Here is a 21,652-nt window from a genome sequence, read left to right as displayed (position 1 = left end):
GCTACTGGAGAGGAAGGGTTTCTGTAAAATCTATTTCTATCTGAAGAGAAGATCTCAACTTTTTCTGTATCATGGATCCTTTTGCAAAAAAGTTTGAAGAAGTCTATGGATTCCCTCTCAAAATCATGTTTTGAAATAATTGAAGGAAATGCTAAATTTCAGTTAGAGGTCCATGAAAATAAAGATGTAAATTTTTTTCCTACTTAAATTCATGAACCCAAAGGTGTCTGTAGATCCCAGGATAAAAACCTCTGATCTATATTTTTTTGGGAACTTGGAACTGGCCAGATCCATCCTTATGCATTAGAAACTTTCAGTATTGAAGGGGTTGTCAATAACATGCAAGCATATTTTCCTGTTGCTAGAGCAGCTGACATCATGATCTTCAGACCACCAAGAAAATCTACCTTATCCCCAAACTTCCAGCCATCCAGGTGCCAAAATGTTTGAGATCCCATCAGTAGAGTTAATATTTTTTTGGTCTCAGCATTGGTCTCATCATTCTACTAGAAGGAAAAAAGATCCAACAACCAAAGTCTTCTTGGGACATCTGATGATTATATTAAATCTCTCCCCCTAAGTGTTAATGAATTTGGCAAGATGTTTTCCTTATTGACTGAAGGATCTGGGGCAGCAAAAGAGAACCTGAGCCAAGGGAGGAAGGCAAGATTAAAAGTGGAGGAGTGAAATAGGTATAGAAAGAAGAAGGAAGACTTGGATATAACATCTCAAACTGCAATTTGTCTGAGGTCTTTTGTTCCCGTCTCCTGCCAATCTGAACCCACTCTGGTACCTCAGGCTGGAACTTGCGCAAAGTTAGACATAGGATGTAGAACCCCAAACTGTGGTAGTATATAAGGTAGACTACAGGAGAGAAAGGACAACTCCCAACGAATTCCCTTATCCTGAACGTTTGTTCCTTCTCTTAGGTGAGCCCATAAAAGATTAATCTACCTGAGCAGCACTCTATAAAGTTTGATTCCTGGAGGCAGATTTTTTTGCTAGTTGTATCCAGCAAGTGTCAGATAATTGGAAGGGTGGAGTGAAGTTATAAACCAAGCCACACCTTTGTCTGGACTTGTTTGGGAGCAGTTACTGAAAGAAAAAAGGGGGAGGAGGGAGAAAGAAGCCAGCATATTTCAAAGATCACTCAGCCATAACACACCTTTGCTGGGGCGGGATAAAAAGTGTTCGCTGCACATTTTTAGAAGAAGAAAACATCAGGGGGAAAAGAGAGGGGGGCCATCTAAAGCAGTTCTCCATTCCTTCAGGAAAGCAATCCAGGTAAGTCCTTTGTTTGGACAATTTGATTTGAAATTCTCCCGATGTATATAAAATGTTTTATAAGACTAATCTTATATTAGATGTATTCTATTGTTATTATCTACAGAGTCTACTAATGTTGATAGAGGAAATAGCTCTCCCAGATACATTGGATTTTGTTTTGTTTTAATTAGAAGGCGCTGTGGTCCATTGCACAGACCACTGTTTTGGAGTTAAACAGCCTAAATTTGAGTTTGACCTCTGCCACTTAACCTTTATTAGCCTTAACCTGCACCTAATCTGGCTGAAGTACATAGCAAGGATCAGAAAATCTGGTGAAATGAGCCCCTCATGCCTAAGCAGAGATCAGAATGCGCTCTGGGAGCCAGATTTTTTTTGATATGGCTTCCATAGTGTAATATTTTCCCTTTTAGGGGAAAGTAGCATAGTTTAATTGATAGAGTACTGATCTAATGTCAGATCACAACCTATGTGTTCTTTAGCAAGTAATTTAATATTTCCCCACCTCAGTTTCTTTGTCTGTAAAATGCTATTATCTAGTTGGACCAGGTGTCTTTTAAGATTCCTTCCATCTAAATCTATAATCTTTGCATCCCTAACTATCTGTCTCTTAACAAATATTCCTGGACTGTCTCAGGAGGCACAGGGAATATATGAAATGCTAAATGGTACCCGTTGAGGTGGAGGAGGGAGACTCTAGCATAAAAAGAGCTTCTGAAAATAATCAAGACTTACCCTATTGTCCAGAACAAACTCCAAACCACCAATTGGTGAGTGCCATCATGACTTCTGTAACTGAGCTCCTCTATGTGAGTTAAATTAAATCCCTCATCATCCCTTAAACTGACAATACTAAAAGCAAGCAGGGCTGATATTATTCTCCCTATTCTTTTACAGTGGAGGGGAAAAAGTGATTTCTGCAAAGTCATAATAAGTAGCAGGCTATAAACTCAAGTGTTCTCCCTCCAAATTCAATGTTATTCTCATCATTCTGTCTTGCCTCTCCTGGATGAAATTAATTAATTGCCAACTCACTAACTTCATCTTGAACTAGGGCACTTTCTGTTTTTCTTAAGCAGGAGCGTAAGAAACAGTTGGATTAACTGTTTTCAGGGGTTCAGGAAACATCAGTAATTTTTTAGAAAAGAATTCCTTTGAAAGGCAAAATCATTCGTCCTTTAGAAACAGAGTACAAGTCAGACTCAGAATTCCATCAATATGGATATGTACTTCCTAGAGAATATGCCTCAAGATATCAGTCACAGCAGAGGTTACTGGAGAAAATGGCAAGATCTCCCTGAAAATGAGTGAGTCTGCTTTAAGCTAAAGTTTAAATCCTTGAAAGGATACAATTACATTGAAATAAGAACCAATCAGTGATAATTTTTAGAGCTACATCTTATGTCTAATGATAAATTTGGATTCAAGTTCATTTGCTGTGATATCAAACAATCAGGTGCATCTAATTAATGCAAATCAACAAATACTTGTTGAGCAAGATATTTTAAGTGCTTAGAATAGAAAGAAAACAATGAATCAGTCCTGCTCTCAAGGATCTTATGGTCTATTCAGGGGATATAAAAATGGGCTTAAATCTCCTCTATTTTGTGCTAAAAATCACCAGCCCTGGAATCGGAAGACCCGAGTTCAAATTCAACTTTATACATCTATTAATTGTGTGACTCTGGTAAGTCACTTAACCTCGTTTGCTTTCATTTCTCATCTGTAAAATCAACTAGAGAAAGAAATGGCAGACCCTCCAGTACCTTTGCCAAGAAAACCCCAAATGGGGCCACGGAGAGTCAGACAAAACAACATAACAACAAACAAATCCTCTCTTTATCTTTAAGGTTATGTCATCCCCCCAGGTGTCCCACAGAAGTAAGTTTCTAGTGGCTGTCAGAGTATTTCCACCACAAAGTTTTCATTGGCTGATTCTTCTGGAAAATGCTGCCCTAATTCAGTGAGTTCTTACCTCCGGCCTGGCATTAATCTGCCTTTAAAGGTTTCTCCCTCCTTTCTCCCCAGTTCCTATATCCTGTGGTACCATAATCTTAAAAGTCTAAAAGAAAAAAAATATGTAGCAATCTTCGTCCCTCAAATTGAGTATAGTCAGACATCATTTCCTACCAAAGAGTTTGGGTGTGTAAAATGGCCTTTGCCACTCGTATTATCTTCCTCAATCAACCCAATTAATTTGTTCTATACCATCAGACTAAGACTCAAAGGTTAATGAATTTGAATTTCTCTTAAATCATATAATCTCAGAGTTGGATAGGACTTCAGCAGCCACCTAATCCAACCTATACCTGAAAAAAAAAAATTCTCTCAACAACATGTCTAACAAGCTGCCATTTAATCTTGGCTTGATGACCTCTGAATAGAGGAGCAGCTAAGACAGAGTGTCAGACCTGGAGTCAGGTAGACCTGAATTCAAATCCAGCCTCAGACACTACTTGACCCTGGGCAAATCACTTAACCCCTTCTGTTTCAGTTCCCTCATCTGTAAAATGTGTTGGAAAAGGAAATGACAAGCCACTGCAGCATTTTTACCAAGAAAACCCCAAATTAGTTCACAAAGAGTCAGACACAACTGAAAAATGACTAAATAACAATAACAAATAAAAGGAACCCATTTCTTACTGAAATAGTCCATTCTAATCCAGATGTGACAGCTTTTTATACTGATATGTCTCTGAAATCCCTTTCAAACAATATGGGGAAATCAGACCCAAAAAAGTGAGTAAAGAGTTCCTTGGGTATGGCCAAGTGGTTAGAGACAGGAAGACTTGAGTTCAAATTCCAACTTTGATATGACTGAGCAAATCACTTGGCTTCTCTGAATCTCAAATTCTTCATCTGTGTTATAGGGATAGTAGAAGCATCTATTTCACAATATTATAAGCATCAAATGAGATAATAGAAAGCATTTTGCAAACCTTTAATGTTATATAGCATTCTTATTTAATCCTAGGTCATTTGGCTTAATGTACGTATATATATATATATATATGTATATATTATATATATATACATATATATATATAGGCATATGTTGACATATAGACAGAGATATATGTCTCTGGAATCTGTTCCTACTCACAAGAGCTGATTGTTAAATTTTCAATATGAGCATTTACACTTAGAAATAAACAAATGCTACAAATCAGGATTTGATTTATTGTTTTGTTGATTTCTAGACAGAAGAAAGTGAAGGAGAATCATAAATAATGCAGATCAAACTTAATAGTCTGTCATATGTTCATTTGTTTTGTTGTTTTTTCAGAGAATTTGTTGTTAAAACATCTACCAGCAAACATCTGTATATATTGTTCTTTGGTTTTAAAATTCAGCAATTTACTGATCTTGGAGGAATGGATGTTGTTCAAAAGACATACATCCTTTGTAAGCCTTTAACAAAAAAAAAAAAAAGAAAGAAAGAAAGAAAAAGAAATATTTGCTCCCAAAAATAAAGATTAAAGTGAAAAACATAGATTCTCCTGTTCTTCTAGGTATCACAAACTGATTTTTAGAAACCATAGAAACAAAATTACATTGCCCTTTAAAGTTTGCAAAGTTCTTTAGATATACTATTTCATTTGGTCCTTAAGATATCTCTATTGGTTAGGTACTCAGCTTCATCATACAGTTCAGGAAAATGAACTCCAGAAAGTTTAAATTATTGTTTGTGGTCAGACGGTCAGTAAATTAGATTGATTTGATTGATTGATTTCTGCTTTCTCTTGATTCTAAGAGTATGATCCTTATCCACCACTCCACACTACTTCTCAGGTCCTAACACTAAGATTGCTCAACACTTTCCAGCTGTCTATCTTTTCATGGTTGTTCAGTAATTTCAGTCCTGTTTGACTTTGTATGACCCCATATGGAGTTTTTTGCCTGAAGTGTTTGCCATTTCCTTCTCCAGCTCATTTTATGGATGAGAAAACAGAATTAAGTGACTTGTCTAGAGTCATACAGCAAGGTAGAACTCACTAATATCAGTCTTCCTGATTCTGGGCCTGGCACTCTATCCATTGGTCCACCTAGTCTTTGTATCAGAGATCAATTATGAGAGCAGTTTTAATGGTGATTCACCTAAAATATTTTTTTCCACAAAACAGAAAATGGCAATCCTTGCAAATGGACCCAAATAATTGTATTGATAATTTTATGTTGCAAAGAAATGTTCCTGGATATTTTCAAATCTTATTTTATATATAAAATGCATCTCCTTCATAAAAAATAACTGCAGAACTGCTTAACAGCATTACTGTTTCTAATGAAAATAACAACAATAATAGGTCATTTTATGTAACACTTTAAAAGTATAAAAAGCTTTTTCCTCACAAAAGCTTTGAGGTAAACAATTCAAGTATTACTGATAAAATTAACCAGACTCTCATAGTAAAGGAAAGGGCTGAGATTTCAGATTTAGGGCTTTTTTTATGCAAAGTCACTCTGAGTTAGAGGAGCCTGATGGAACTAGACTATGAATCCTTGGATTTGGTGAATAGGATCATTCTTTCATCCTAATGTATTTCATAATTTGATATCTAAGATCTGCCAAGATGTCAGTTTAAAAAAATTCATTCTGATACAATACCTTATAAAGATCTGAACAATGGCATCTCCCATGAGATGGGGAGGGGAAGTAGGGAGAAGAGAAGGTATGCAGATGACATCTACCCAAGCCTTGAATCCAGAGCCATGCACAGTCTCCCAAAAATCTGCAAGATTCCAAAGTTAGACCAAAGAAGAACTGTGGAAATATGACCGAGGCTATGGATTCAGTGATCACATATCCCTGGGTTGGGCTGTGGGGAAGGATTGATGGGGTAGTTCCAACTGCAGATCTTCTGTTCAGCTATACCCAATATTATGGACATTGGTCGGAAATTAAATGGTTCAGCTTCTTAAAAGACATATGTATCCCTCAATCTTGCCCTTGACATGTTTCAGACTTTCCAATATTGTGGCAAATAGTGAGTGAAGAAAGACATTGGAGGTTAGCCTTAGGGTCTCACACACACACACACACACACATACACACTCACCTTCCTCCAAAAAATATCATTTGGGATTTAATAAATAAGTGTCTCCTCTGATACCAATCTTAGGACCTCAAACAAATCACATAACTGCTTTATAACTCAGTTTCCTCATCTGTAAAATGAGATCTCACTAAACGGGCTCTTCATGTCCTTTCTAACTTTGTCTTTGACTCCAGGGAGTTTCCTGAGATACATTGAAGTTAAGTGCTTTCCCCAAGGACACACCTGGAATTTGTACCCATTTCTATCTGAATAGGCCCCAAACTCTTTCTTCTCTACCCAAAACACTGCATTTTGTGACATGATTCACAGAAATTAAAGGTGTCCACAAATAACCAATTGCTTGCCCCCAACAGTCTTTAAGGGCAATGAGATGTCTACCTCTGGAAAACAGCCATTAGTCCATAACTAAAGGTCAGTTTATTGAAGAAGGATCCTCAATTAGTGCCCACGTGAAGGATTCTGGGAAGGTGTTAAGTTCCATTTATTGCCTGGTATAAATTACACATGATATTTCTGGAAATCTGTCCAAGTCACAAGTCAAGGATGGCTTTTTAATTAGACTAGAATCAATTATTGTGTTTATTGAGCTCCTCCTCTTGGCTCTGGGATACATACTTTCTGTGGCATTTCAGATTCAGCCAAAATTTTGTTCTGTGGTGCCTCATTCCCCGCCTGCAGCTAGATTGTCTCAGAAAACACAATGAGGAGAGTTGGTGAAGTCATTTAGAATGTCTGCTTTTGTACAGGTTGAATGGAATTCTTCTGATGGCTATTTTCCATGGGCCTGCTTTTAGGTGAGGAAGGGCAGGATAATGAATCAAAGATTCTTCTAAGGAAAGGGCTTCAGCAATGGAATATATTCCATGGTGCAAAAGCTCAAATAGTCACTGAACTGAGTAAAGGAGGAATATTACAGAATCATGAGATTTTGGGATTAAAAGAAACCTCAGAGGGCTGTCCAAATCCTATTAAAGCATTGAGGAATCCTGTCCTGAACATCCCTAACATGTTGGGTGACTCAACATACTCTTGATTACTTCCAGTAACAAATGTTATCTCTCTTCCACAAAACATCTGGGATTAAACATAATGTGGTTGTTCAGTCATTTCAGTTGTGTCCAACTCTTTGTGACCTTATTTGGGGGGGATTTTCTAGCAAAGATACTGAAAGGCTTGACCATTTCCTCCTCCAGCTCATTTTCTAGAGGAGGAAACTGAGGGAAACAAGCTTGCCCAAAATAATGTCTAAGGCCAGATTTGAACTCAAGAAGATGAGTCTTTTTGACTTCAGACCCACCTAGCTTCCCATAAATATAACAATAACTAGCATTTATATAGCCCATTCTGGTTTGCTTTATAAATATTATCTCACTTTACCCTCACAACACCCCTTCGAGGTAAGTGCTTATCATCTCCATTTTACAGATGAATAAATAGAGGCAAATAGAGATTAAATGACGTATCCAGGGTCACACAACTAATAAGTGTCTGAGGTCATATTTGAATATAAGCCTTTCTGACTTCAGGTTCAGCATTTTAGCCACTGTACCACCCAGTTGCAATTCTTTCAACCAGTCTCATGTGATGTGACTTTGAGTTCTCTTACCTTACATATTTCCTTCCACTCTATTCTCTTCCTTGTCAATGAGTTTTCTCTTCTTCTTTTTTTTTTTTTTTGCTGAGACAATTGGGGTTAAGTGACTTACCCAGGGTCACATAGCTAGGAAGTGTTAAGTGTCTGAGGCCAGATTTGAACTCCGGTACTCCTGACTTCAGGGCTGGTAATCTATCCCCTATGCCCCCTAGCTAGCCCTGCCAATGAGTCTTTTAAAACATGGCACCCTGAACTGCACCCCATCATTCCAACTGGGTTCCAATTAACACAAATTCAAGAGAACTATCATCTATCTTGTTTATTGCAGACGCTATTGATGCTCACTCTTTTCAGCAAGTCCCTGTTAACATACTGAGCTCATATTCCCCTAAAGCATCCAAGATAGGCTTTTTAAAAAATTTTCATATGAATTGCCATTTGACCATGCCTTCTCAATCTTATCCTTCTTGCAGTTTATATTTACTTTAAATATTGGATTGTATATTTATTCCAATTAAATTTCATTTTGCTGGCTTCAGCCTATATTTCAATGTGTTGAGCTCTTTCTGGATCCCCGTTGTGTTATTCATTTCATTACCATCTAGGCTTCCTACCCTCCCCAAAATAGATTGGCAAGCCAGCTATACTTTCATCGAATAGGAGGAAGAAAGCTAGATGCTTGTGAGAGTCCAATGGAGAACTCCCTCATTAATCAATACTCTATCAAACAATAGTCTTAAACCCACTTCACTACATTCAGATTATGTCTCTCCATATTATCCACAAGATGCCTTTCTAAAACTGGGATTTATTACTTTCAGAACATTTCTATAATCTCTCCATTTAGTAACCTTATCAAAACAATTAATAAGTTTATTTAGACATGATTTATTCTTAATTAATTCATGTGAATTCTTTTGAGACCATCTCTTTATTAAGAGTTGACAAACTATCCTTTTAATAATCTGTTTTAGAATTTTCCCAGAAGTCAATATCAAATTTGCTGGCCCTGTAATTTGAAGTGATTTTTTTTTGAAAATGAGGCAACATTTCCCCAGTACTGATACCACTTTCATTCACTGTGATTCCTCAAAAATAATCAATAAAAATTCAATAATTATATCTATAAGTTTTTACAGTATTATTAGATAGCACTCTTTCAGACCTGATGATTTGAACTAGGTGAGGGCATCCAGATGCTCATTAAACATCTCCTTACTTATTTTGGGTTGCAATTCCTCATTAACTATTTTTATTGTATTTTTCTCAACCTGAATATAGAAAACTGATAGCAAAATGCCATCTTTCCATCTTTGATACATATGATCTTATCTTTTTCTCGATCATAGCATAATTTAACATAATTTTTCCATTTCATTTTATTTACCTATTATAAAAAAATTCAGTTCATACTGCACTTTCTGACTCCAAATTATGAGGAAGACAGAAATAAATAAGAGAGTCTCTGTCTTCAAAGAACTTGTACTTTAGGAGGGGAATTAAGACTCCCTACAAAACAAGGTTGATAGTTATTAGTGCCACAAGAGCATAAACAGAGTGCTTGTGAATGTTCATAGGAGAAGGCAAGATCACTATGGGGCAATGGGAGCTGGAGGTCAAAAAAAGCTACAGAGATGAAGTAGCATCTTCTTACTTGAAGAAAAGGTAAAATTTTGACAAGTGTAAATGGATAGAGGGAGCTGGAGAGCAGCATTCTAGATGGGGAAAATAGCATCAATAAAGGGCTTTCCTAAAATGTGATTTCTGTTTTCCTCATAGTTTGGAGTCAGAAAGTGCAATATGAACGGAATTTTGTAATAATAGGTAAATAAAATGAAAAGGAAAAATTATGTTAATGGCATTATGAAAGCTATGGCATTCTCTTCTATTCAAGGGATCCAGTACTATCCCGGCACCAAACATTTCCAAAATGCCTACTATGTGTCAGGCACAAAAACAATATAAAAATCAATCCCTTCTATGAAGGACCTTGCAATAGAGTGGGGTAAGAGTAGGGAGGAAGGATACAAATATACAATATGTAAACAGGTAAATACCTATATGATTATATTTGAGGAAGGAAAGGTCCCTAGCAATTTGGAAAAGTGCAGGAAAAGTTTCCCTGATGGATGGTATATAAGCCAAACCTTGAAAGATGATGGGGGTTTTAAGAGGAAGTAGGAAAGGAGTTGTGCCAGACATGGGGGAGGATAACTGTGCAAAGTTACAGAGATGGGAGAAGGAATTCTACATTCAAGAAAAAAGTGGACCAATTTGGCTGAAACATAGTGTATGAGAAAGTGAATAATGTGAAACCAACCCAATGAAGTAGGTGGGGACTGAATGATGGAGAGTTTTCACCACCTATATAAAGAGTTTGAGATTTATCCAAGAAATAATAGGGAGCTTCTACAATTCTTGAGTATGGGAATAACAATAACTTTCTGTTTTTCTCTCAGGTGGCTATGACATGGATGGAACCAAGAAAGGCCGGAGAGAAGGCTCTGAAGTCACAGAAAGAGGCAAGACCAACTGATTCTGAGCATATGTTCTAATGGCCAAAGTCCCACAGAGAAAACACTAATCATACCATAGAAGTGTCACAAAACCTAACAAATGAAATGTTGTGGGTTGTTTTCATCTGATCTCCTTTACTAACTCAGATAGAAAATTAGCTTTTTTCGATGCTCTTCATATCTCTAGATGAAATCATAATGAAAATAGCTTAAATTTTAAAGTGTTTTGGGCATGTTATCCCATTGATCTTCACAACAATGCTGTGAGACATGCTATTAACATTCCCATTTTATAAACAAGAAAACTGAAATTGAAAGAAATTAAACGACTTATTCAAGGTGCCCAAATAATTAAGTGTCTGAGACAAGATTTGAATTCAGGTCTTCCTCACTGCAGATTCATCACTATCCACTTCTTTAAGTTGAAGTAGAATGTACATCAAGGAATTCCAGGAGCTCTACAATAACATGCTTCTGAAAAGCATCAAACTCTTTGTCAAATCTAATATTACTTGTGAGAACTGTCTCTCTGAGCTTTAAAAACAAATTTTATTACTCATATAATTTCATTTTCCTGATAGAACAACTGAGGCATCATGGATCTGCGAATATAAGCTCATAGTCTATGTCAACTTCTGTTTCATCACCTAAAAATAATAGTATCTATGTCACAGAGCTGCTGGGAGAATCACATGAGATTTGGGACAGAGTCTAGCAAACCCTAAAGTGATATATAAATGCTAGCTATTTAGTAGTAATAGCAGCAGCAGTTGGGGGAGAGAAAGGAGGAGGAAGAGTATGGAGAAGAGTATAGCAGATTTTATAAAGATCTGATTTTTCAACCAGCTCATAGACCCCCCACATATGCTGCCCCCACAACCAGCTCATAGACCCACACACACATACGCCATCCCCACAACCAGCTCGTAGACCCCCACACACACATATATGCCGCCCCTAATCATCACCACAGGAGGCGGGTTTGAGACTTGGATGCCAAAGATCCACTTCCCATGACCCCTCCTCACTCCCCCGTGGAGACTCCTTTCCCCCTTAAAGGTTGTGCTGTTTATTCATTTGATCTGATTTCCCCAATAGATGTTGGAGGCAGGCACACAGTGACTTATGTGCCCTAAAGACACTCTTGTCTGTAGCTAAAACATGCCATGTCTGTTCATGCCCCCGAGTCTCCAAGAAGCAAGAGGAACAGCAGGCTTTGTGCCAGTCCCTGCCCCAGCTGAGGCAGTACTGAGCAAGCTGGAGACAGAATGAGTCATAGGAAGCAGTGTAAGGACCTTCCCAAAGCCCCAGCTGCACAGCCCAGAATTCCATTTTGAATAAGGGGCTTTAAGCACCTCACTCAGGGAGGATCCATTTTTCTGGTTGCTATGAGTCATGCTGATGGAATATCCAAGGAGAACAAAACATGGGTACCCCAAACAGCAGATCTTAATGTAGCATCCTGTGTTATGACACAGATTATGTCCTCTCCCTAAACTCAACTGCTACAAACAGATCCATGTCTGGAGGGCAACTGGAACTTATTCCCCAGCATGTAGACTACTTCCCCCTTGTAGTAGAACTCTAGTCCATCAGTTCTGCACAATTCAGGGGGGCTGCCTCCCACACCCAGCCCCAAAGTCCTCATCAATATGATGTCGCTCACTCATGAGCCATCTTCCCCCAGGTTGTCCTTTTCTCCTCATCCTAAGGGGTTGAACTATTGGAGAGAACAGAATCTAGAAATGGACTTCCTGAAGGACTGAATGCACCTATCTGGGATAGACCCCCCCACACACACACATCTGCCCCAAGTGCCAGGATTCTTCTGTGACCTATAACAAACATTCTGTGAAATTGTACTATAATCAGAATAAGGCACTCCCAATCTGCCCAGGGATATAGCATTTTATCTCTTTTTTTCTTTCCCTAGTTATCACTGAAACAGTAACCACAAGACTTACATCTTTGCCACCAAGTAAGTAACTATTTTACTATTTGTGTACTATTCACCTGAAATAAAGCACACTGAAAATTAAACACAGCTAACCCCAATAAGCTAGTTAAGTCTTAAACCAAAGGCAGGACAATAATATTACTGATTTATTTGAGTTTTCACAGTGTTCTACACACAGGCTTTACAATCTAGTTAGGAAAATTTTGCATTGATACATGAACTAAGTAGAGAATAGCAGACATCACTCCCCTCTCTTGGCCTATTTCTCCATCCATAAAATGAGATTGCTTGCTAAGCTATCTTTAAGTTCTAAAGTCACAAGATTATACAATTTCATTATGTAATTATACACTTATAATGAATGTGATAATTCATTTATTGTTTCTAAAAAACTATTTATTAACCACCTAATATATTGTAGTACTGTGTTAAGTACTAAAGCAATACTTCTTAATCTGGGACCTGTGCACTTTAAATATATATATATATATATATATATATATATATATATATATAGTATTTTATTTTCTTCTGGTTACATGAAAAGACAATTTTTAACATGCATTTTTAAGACTTCAAGTTCCAGATGCTTTTCCTTAACCCCTTCCCCTTTATCGAGAATTCAGGCAATTCAATATAGGTTATACATGTGTTGTTATATAAAACAATTCCATAACAGTCAAGATGTGGAAGAAAACCCAGACCAAAAAACAAACAAACAAAAAACAAAAACTTTCAAGAAAAATAAAGTTGTAAAAAAAAAAGTATACTTCATTCAGACATCATCAGTTCTTTCTTGGGGTGTGGATAACATTTTTCATTATAAACCCCTCAGAAGTGTCTTGGATCATTATATTGCTGAAAATAGTTATGCTATTCATCACTGGTTATCTTACAATACTGCTATTTTTTTGTATATAGTACATTTTCCTTTGGGTCAGCTCATTGAAGTCTTTCCAGATATAAGAACTTATTCAGCCATTCCTCAATTGATGGGTATCCCTTCAATTTCCATTTCCTTGCCATTGGGAAAAAAGTGCTATAAATATTTTTATAAATTCCTTTTTTTATCTCTTGGTATTCAAAGCTAGTGGTGATATTGTTAAGTCAAAGTTTAATAACCCTTTGGCCATAGTTCCAAATTGCTCTGCAGAATGGTTGAATTAGTTCACAGCTCCCCCAACAGCTGTGCACTTGTTTGTTTTATATAATATTTAGACAACTGTATTTTAATATAATTGATTTCTTTGGTAATTCTATGTATTTTATCTTTTGCAATTTTAAAATATTATTCTGGGATAACCAGAAAGGGTCCATGACATAAAAAAATTTTTAAATCCCTGAAGTAGAGGTACAAGACAAAACCATAAATGAGGGAAATCAAAGTAAAGGGACTGATGAGTGAGAGTCAAGATTCTCCTAGGGACACTCATTTCCTTACTCTAACCCCCCAATTTCTAATCTGATTCTTGCTTCTGCCAGAAGGAGGAACCAGCAATGGATATGCTAAAACGTCATCTCTCACTGGAGGAAGTAGGCTGGAAAAGCAGAGTTTAACCCATGGCAGCAGTGGCTATATAAATTCTAGTAAGTATAGTAATGGACTAAATGAGCAGACAAAAATATAAGAGAGGAGACGCTGGAGAAAGGGAGATTGATAGGAGCTTCTACTTTTACCCAACTTCTCAAGAAAGGGAAACATTAAGATAACATATGTGAATATGGCTTAAAAATAATCAGTATTTGTAATCATTCATATCACAATCTCAATGTAAATATGAATAATTAATCCTTCAGGCTTAATAGAGAATGTGTTTGCCTGCCCACCTAACTCACCTCCTTTATTTCTCATCCAACTTTAAGCCATCTCTGTTCAAGTGTGCACAAGGCTTTTTAAAAAAAATGATTTTCAGTGTTATCATGTGCAATAACTATAGTCACAACCTGTAGAAGAACTTTCAATGCTGGATTCATGGTAGGCTATCAGAGAACAGCATTTGTATAAAACTCGACTAGTCAAGCTTCCCATAAAAAGCTTTCATTCCAAGGAAAACAATCTTTTTCTGGCAAAAAAGTAAGCCACAAAAATACTATTAAGAAATTCTGTGCCCTGGAAATAACCTGGCCCAAATGCTTCTTCTTTTAGTGGGAAGAAGGTAGCCCTATTTAATAATCAATATGGCATTCATATCTACATGTATTGAGATCCAACTGAACAGTAGCTTAAGATTAAATTCCATTGATTGTTTTCCAAATCTTGATTTTCCCATTCCTGCTTTGAGTTATTGCTGTCCCTGGAAATTTGATAGTTATACATCCACAGGCTCTCCCTTCTTTTCATGGGTCCTTAGTGGGTATGCAGTAGCACCAATTTTATAAGGATAAAAATGTCATTTCACTGCTAAATCTAGAAATATTGCTCCTTTAAGAAATAATCAAAGACATTCACTGGCTCCTTTTCTGTATTTTTATTACAATTACCTGTTATACACAGCCTAAGATTATTGAGTCTCATTGGAATATGTTAACTGCTAAATTCATTTCTGCAGGAATACTATAAAATTCAATCTTTTTATATTCATAGCTGGAAGTTTAAGAGGGAATGCTTCTACATCCAGCTATAGGAGGGCTCAGTCTCCTGCCTCTACACTCCCAAATTCACCAGGCTCAACCTTTGAAAGGAAAAGTCATGTCACCCGCCATGCAACATATGAAGGTATCAGTACTATAGACTTTAGAGTTGGTCTGTCCTTTTTGCACTTGCCACATATGGAATATTGATCATCTATGTTTCCCTCTCTCCCTCATCTCTTTTACTCTCTTCTCTTCACATCCAATTGATTATATCCTATTACATGGTTTATTAGGAATGTTGATTCCTTAGATAGAGAATACTAACAATAGATTTGGTGCTAGCCACACACTGATATAGAGGGTGAGGTATGTGGGAAGTCTGAACACAAGTGAAATACAATAGTTACCTAAAGTAGCTCTCTACTTTAGGACAAAATATGGTTCAAAAGTTCTATTTCAACTATCAAAGTTGTAAGCTTACCTACAACCAGGGGTACATTTATTTCTAATGAAGCACTGGGGTTCCATGCTGATGTGATTGTAAGAAGAGTAAGAAAAAAGGAACATTCATGAAAGGGAATGGGGAAGGGGACAGTAAGAATGACTCCTTCCTTGGAAATACATCGCAAAAAAAAAAAAAAAAAAAAAAAAAAAAAAAAAAAAAAAAAAAAAAAAAGAGCTTTTCCTGAAGCTCTCATCAATGGCAGGGCCAGTTTTAAACCATCAATTAAAGTAAAGCACTCCCACCAAATCCAATGGAAGAGATTAACCATTTATTCTACATCTATCTATCATTTGTCTTTCCTTTGAGAGCTAATGGTGAAAAGGGTTCCTCATTTTCTTCTCAAAATGTCCCATCCCATGTTGAGAAGGTTTCTCAGAAGCCCATTTATCCACATTTATGCTAAATGTTTGATTCTTCCTCAGGGAGCTCCAGTGGGAATTCTTCTCCAGAATACCCTCGGAAGGAACTTGGTATGTTTTCCTTATTTCTAGTGGAAATGGGAGGCTATGGTCATGGGAAGTTGCCATAAGAGGAAACATCATATGTTAGATGGCTGTTCTTGAAGTATCTTGACCCTACTCTATCATCAATGTGCCTTAAAGATACAGTAATCTATTCTTAATGCCATATTCACTGAAGCATCTTCATGAATTGAAAGTCACATTCACTTGCCATCATGAAATCAGACATTTTCAAAAGGCTTGAACTAGGATATTCCCTGGGACAAACTAAAATATGGAGATTGTTTTTTCCAAAACAGGACAAATAGAACAGCCCTAGTAATGAGATATAGTAGGATATAACATCCAAACCCCAAACAATATATATCCTATTATTTATCCCTCCTTTTCTTTTAAGTGACTTTGCTCCAAAGTTTGCCACATTTTTCTCATTTAATTGAGAAATAGATTGTTTCCAGAAGTCAGCATGATTTTAAATACCTTTCTATTCTTTGTTGCATTTTTATCTTCATAAATCTTCATATACTAATTGATGATGTGCTTAAAATGCTGGAAGATTCATATTTCTTAGCTTCAATAGAAAAAAATAATAGAAAAACAAAAGGAAAATTTGGCAATTATTTTTATTGCATTTATTCAATCCTTGTAGTCTGTTAATCTGTACAACTCAAGTTCCCTAATGAACTCTCTAAAACCATAATTAACATTTGTCTCTCTTCTAGACAAACTAAATTAACTAGGTAAATGCTAACTTTCCCCACCACTTTTGCATGTGGAAAGCATTTAATAAGTACATCTTATAGTGAATAAAATATAGAGCTTGAAGATAAGATGAATGGGGTTTAAAATCCTGACTCATACCTATGAGGTATGATCATTTTGCCAGTCACTTAACCTGAGACTCAAGTATCTCCCTGAGACAATAAGTGATAAACAAATTTGTGAGAATTAAATGACTATGTCTATACCAAATGTATGTGAAGTGTCTTGTGATCCATAAATTCTGCATAAATGACAATTATTATTACCCACTGTATACATTGCATCACACGAGGCTCCTACCTAGACAAACCAGCACCCTGTGTTCTTAGTACTCAATGTTAAGTTTTTGCCATGGAGTCTATTAGGCATGTCTGAGATTGCTTCCCTTTTCCTCACAGGATCTTCTTCCACCAGAGGACGGAGCCAGACTCGAGGTGAGCTAAAATTGTTGAATTCAATTTCACGATGAAATAAGCTCCTACTATGTGCCTAGTCTTTTTCAAGGAAATTTTGAGTATGCAAAAGAAAAGTAAGGCACAATCCCTCCCTTTAAGAAATTTACAGTCTTCTGGCTATCTTTTTTTCTTTTGTGTGTTTTCTCTTTCATCATATGTTGGGGTTTAATAGTAATTCAGCAAATATTGTGAAACAGGCTTTGGACAAATGGCAAAAATCCAGATGTAAAAGGTTTGTTCTGCCTTGGATAATCTTAAAGATTCAGTTCACTTCTAGAAACATTGATTTAGCAATATGTGCAATGCCTTCTGTGGATGCTAAAAGATATAAGTAAAAACTAACTGTAGGATCTCCCTTCAAAAAACTTAGAATCCTAGTTGCTGCATTACACTCCAAACCAGATTTATTCTTCTACATAGAATTCCCTTTTGTGACAGTAAGATATGTAAATGTGAGCTGTGATCATTCTTATTCCCAGATATGTTTTAATTGTATTTTCATGCTTCAGATGATGAAAAAGACTCCCTTTTTTCCCTAATTAGTCAGATAAAAACTCTTTATGGTAATTTATCAATCTCTCCACCTCCAAGGGAACATAGCCCTTAAATCAGCTAGAGAAAACTGCTCTTTACAAGCAGCACAAAAAGCAATATAATCCTTTTCAGGATTTAGATAAGGAGCAGCATGATATAGTAAACAGAGTGCTGGGGAATCCTGGTTTTGAGACTTATCAGTTGGATGATCAGGCAAATCATTTTATCCTGCTAGTAACTCAGTTTCCTCAAATGGAGATAATATCTATTATTATCACAGAGTTATTGTGAATCTCAGATTGTATAAAGCACCTTGCAAAGTTCAAAGCACTAGATAAACATACTTATCATTCAACAAAGCTAGAGTACACCATTGACTCTCCAGATGTTCTCCAAAGACCTGAGGCAAATTTGTTGTAGAGTTTCAGTTATCATTAATAATCCAAACAAGTGAGGTTTGTAGAGTCCAAAAGCTTAGATAGATGCTCTAGATATCTAAATTTCCCAAATGTACTGAGCCTATTGATAACAAGTTGGAAATACTACAAGAAATTATATAGCTTTGTTTCCATGTTGTTTCTAGGCAAAGACAGTTACATGAACAACCCTGTTTTGGGGGTTCTTTAACACATAGGATGCTCAGGAGGCAGAAGAGTATGATCTTCTCCAAATCATAAAAATCTTGTCTTCAATCTTTTTCAAATAGGGTCCTTATTGATCTGTCCCAGAGTTGGTTTGCCCATTGGGAATTTTGGTTGAGAGTGGCCACATGACCTTTGGGCATCTTCTGAAAGTCCTGGATATCTATGAATGTCAATAAATCAAGAACTTTGTAAATTATTTTCCTTTAATGGCTCTTTATGTTCATGCTAGCTGGGAAATTGTACTTCCTAGAGCAGCATTTTCCTTGCAGAACCAGATTCATCATACTCCTTTCCTTCATGGTCTTCTCCTTCTCTTCTGTTTTGCAGAGAGTGAAATTCGTGTTCGCCTGCAAAGTGCTTCCCCATCTACCAGATGTGAGTTGTTTGTCTTCTTACTGGAGAGAGAACAAGACAAAAAAGAATAGAGAAAGAGAAAAGAAGAAATAAAGAGGATGAGAATGAGAGAACATGAAAAAGAACAAGAGATAATAAGTGAGAGAAGAGAGACAAAGAAAAAAGATAGAATGAGAGAGGATAGAAAAAAGAATGAAAGAGAAGAGAGAAATGAGAAAACAAGAGAATGAAAGAGTAAAGAGAATGAGAAAGAGGAAAAATGGGATTAGAGAGAATAAAGAGAAAGAGAAAGAAAGAATGAGAAAGAGAGAAAAAAGAGAGAATGAGAAAATGAGAGAAAACTTAGGATGCTTGAGCCTGTACTTCTTGGGCATTTTCTTGATCATCTTCAAATAAGCTCAGGAGATATTACAATACTGAGAGTACATTAATAAGAGAAGTTTACCTTCTGGATGCTACATATATTAATGAAACCACAAATCTGGCCCTAATCCACCAAATAAGTGCTCAAAGCAGAGCTCAGAGGACATTCCAAAAACATTCCTGGGAATCCCCAAGTGCCTTCCTCCCAAACAATTGAGATATAATAAATATTCCCTATGGCACTTGAGGTTAGAGAAGAACTTTAGGACTAATTTCTGCATTCTTGGCCAGGGACAGAATTGGATGATGTGAAACGTTTGCTCAAGGGAAGCCGATCAGCTAGTGCAAGTCCCACTCGGAACTCCTCCAACACACTTCCCATCCCCAAGAAAGCTACTGTGGAAACCAAGATGGTGACCGAGAGTTCTCAGTCAGGTAAGTACCAGAGAAGTTGAGGTGGAGGGGCTGTCAGCAAAAGAAGCAGGTTTATCTAACCCCTGGAAAACTCCCCAGGCCTTGATGAGCATCGTGCACCTTCTTTTTTTTTTTTTTTTTTAAGCAATTTTCAAAAAATTCAGGCTGTGTTCTTTGTAAACATGTTTGGTCAAACAATCCCCCTAGATTTCTGACTAATCTACTAATACCTAAAGATTTCATTTCTTGAAAGACTTATCCACCAGACTCCCTCGTCACAGACTACCATGGACAAAATTAGGTTCGGTTTCCTTATTACACCATGATGTACTGGGCATGTGGAAACAGCTCTAGTTTTTAAGAAAGAAGTCAGACTGCCAAGGGGAGCTAGTGGGAAGCACATTAAATACATGTCAGGACTTATAGGGGAAGCTGCTATTAATTAAGTCCCACCTATTTTGAAGGATTACTCTTGTCTATGATTCTCTACAAATAACTTATCAGGCAAATCATAGACAGCAATATTTCAAATGAGGGTAAGGGTAGGAGAATAGGAAGAGAGAAAAGCAAGGAAAGGGAAAGGAAGGCAAAGCAAGGGAAGGGAAGAAAAGGAAGGCTTATTTAAACTAAAGATTTATTTAAGCAATCTCAGATTAGCAAACATCTGTTAAATGCTTACTTTTGGAGAGGTGATGAGGTAAAAATAGGGAAAAGGATGACCTTGGAGTCAGGAAAACCAAGATTCAAGTTCTTCCACAGATAACATCTTGACTGTGGCAATGGCCAAGTTATTTAACCTTTGCCTCAAACTGATCTTTAATGCTAAAAGTTACAGATGAAGGAGCACTCAAAACAAAAATTCCCCACAATCATGAAATCTTGGGTCTAAGTCAATGATTCTTGATCTGGAATCAATAATTTCATTTAAAAAATATATATTTTGTTAACTATAATTCAATATAATTGTTTCCTTTGCAAACTATGTATTTTATGTGTTTAAAAACATTATTCTCAAAGTAGGTCCATGGGCTGTACCAGATTGCCAAAGAGATCCATGGCACAAAAATGGTTAGGAACCCTTGCTCTAAACAAAAAAACAAAAACAATAAATTCTCAAAACACTCTGTTAGGTACTAGAAAATGAAAAACAGTCTGTGGAAGAGGTTTAAGAGGCAAATTTTGATTCTTTTAATACTGACATGTGTTTGCTGTGTGCTTCAGTATCAGGCACTTATGACACGACTATCGTGGATACTAACCTTCCCTCCTACATGTGGTCCTCTACCTTGCCTGCGGGTTCATCCATGGGAGCTTATCACAACAACATGACAGCCCAGAGTTCTTCCCTTCTCAATACAAATGCTTATTCAACAGGATCAGGTACAGTAATAATATATATTCTCATCTATTGTCTTCTAAGGTTTCTTTTCTTTTGAAGACTTATTGACTCCCTGAGCCATTTGCCACATTTCAGCAAAATTTTCCCAAGGCCCTCAATCTGATAACAGGCCTGTTTGAAGGCCTGTTTCCAAAGGAAATTTAGTTTCTGCACATGGGTGAATTTCAATTTAAGAAGCCCTCATTGAGGACCCATTACATTGCTACTAAGCACAGGAAAAGATCATGGAGGAGAGATACATCTGAATGAAAACTAAACAAAGAGACTGGTTGATACCCCATACTACTTCTGAGCTTTCTGATCTGAGCCAAACAAATCCCCTAGCCTCGTTGCCTTGTCTGTGAAATGGGAATGCTAATACTTTACCTGCCTCACAGGGAACTGGATCTGCTGTCTTTTCCAGGTCTGTAGCTATGTCCCAAAGCAAGATACCAGACAAAACTTTAATTCTGATTTTTAAGCATAGCATCTAGTTTTTGTTGTGTGTGTTTTTGTTTTTATTTTTTTTGAGGAAAAAAATCCCAAGTATTATTTACTCCTGTTCTATCATGATGAGAGGGTTACAGATTAATGGAATTGTAATCCATTTGGGGAGAATTGGAAAAGGCTTTAGAAGTCAACTAATCCAATCCCCTACCTGAAGCAAAACAACTTCCTCCCTGGAGGGAGCTGGGTGGTGTAGTGGATAGAGCACCAACCTGAAGTCAGGAGGACCTGAGTTCAAATCTAGTCTCAGACATTTAATACTTTCCTGGCTGTGTGACCCTGGGCAAGTCAAA

At 36.9% G+C, this 21,652-nt stretch overlaps 1 protein-coding gene across 1 annotated transcript in view; it reads left to right on the top strand.

Annotated features, from left to right (window-relative positions):
- Positions 1–1,118: 1,118 nt before the first annotated feature.
- Positions 1,119–21,652, top strand: part of COL17A1 (collagen type XVII alpha 1 chain) — a 60,693-nt gene continuing 40,159 nt past the window's right edge. The window contains 10 exon segments of the mRNA XM_031949355.1: positions 1,119–1,284; positions 10,395–10,457; positions 12,385–12,429; positions 13,891–13,995; positions 14,993–15,124; positions 15,910–15,957; positions 17,109–17,144; positions 18,671–18,718; positions 19,352–19,495; positions 20,696–20,854. Of these exon segments, the coding sequence (XP_031805215.1) occupies positions 10,406–10,457; positions 12,385–12,429; positions 13,891–13,995; positions 14,993–15,124; positions 15,910–15,957; positions 17,109–17,144; positions 18,671–18,718; positions 19,352–19,495; positions 20,696–20,854 (769 nt within the window). The 5' untranslated portion in view covers positions 1,119–1,284; positions 10,395–10,405.

Source organism: Sarcophilus harrisii, chromosome 2, assembly GCF_902635505.1.
Source record: "Sarcophilus harrisii chromosome 2, mSarHar1.11, whole genome shotgun sequence".
In the NCBI taxonomy this organism is placed as follows: Eukaryota; Metazoa; Chordata; class Mammalia; order Dasyuromorphia; family Dasyuridae; genus Sarcophilus; species Sarcophilus harrisii.
The sequence above is the reverse complement of the archived record's forward strand: the minus strand, read 5'-3'. Positions and strand labels throughout refer to the sequence as shown.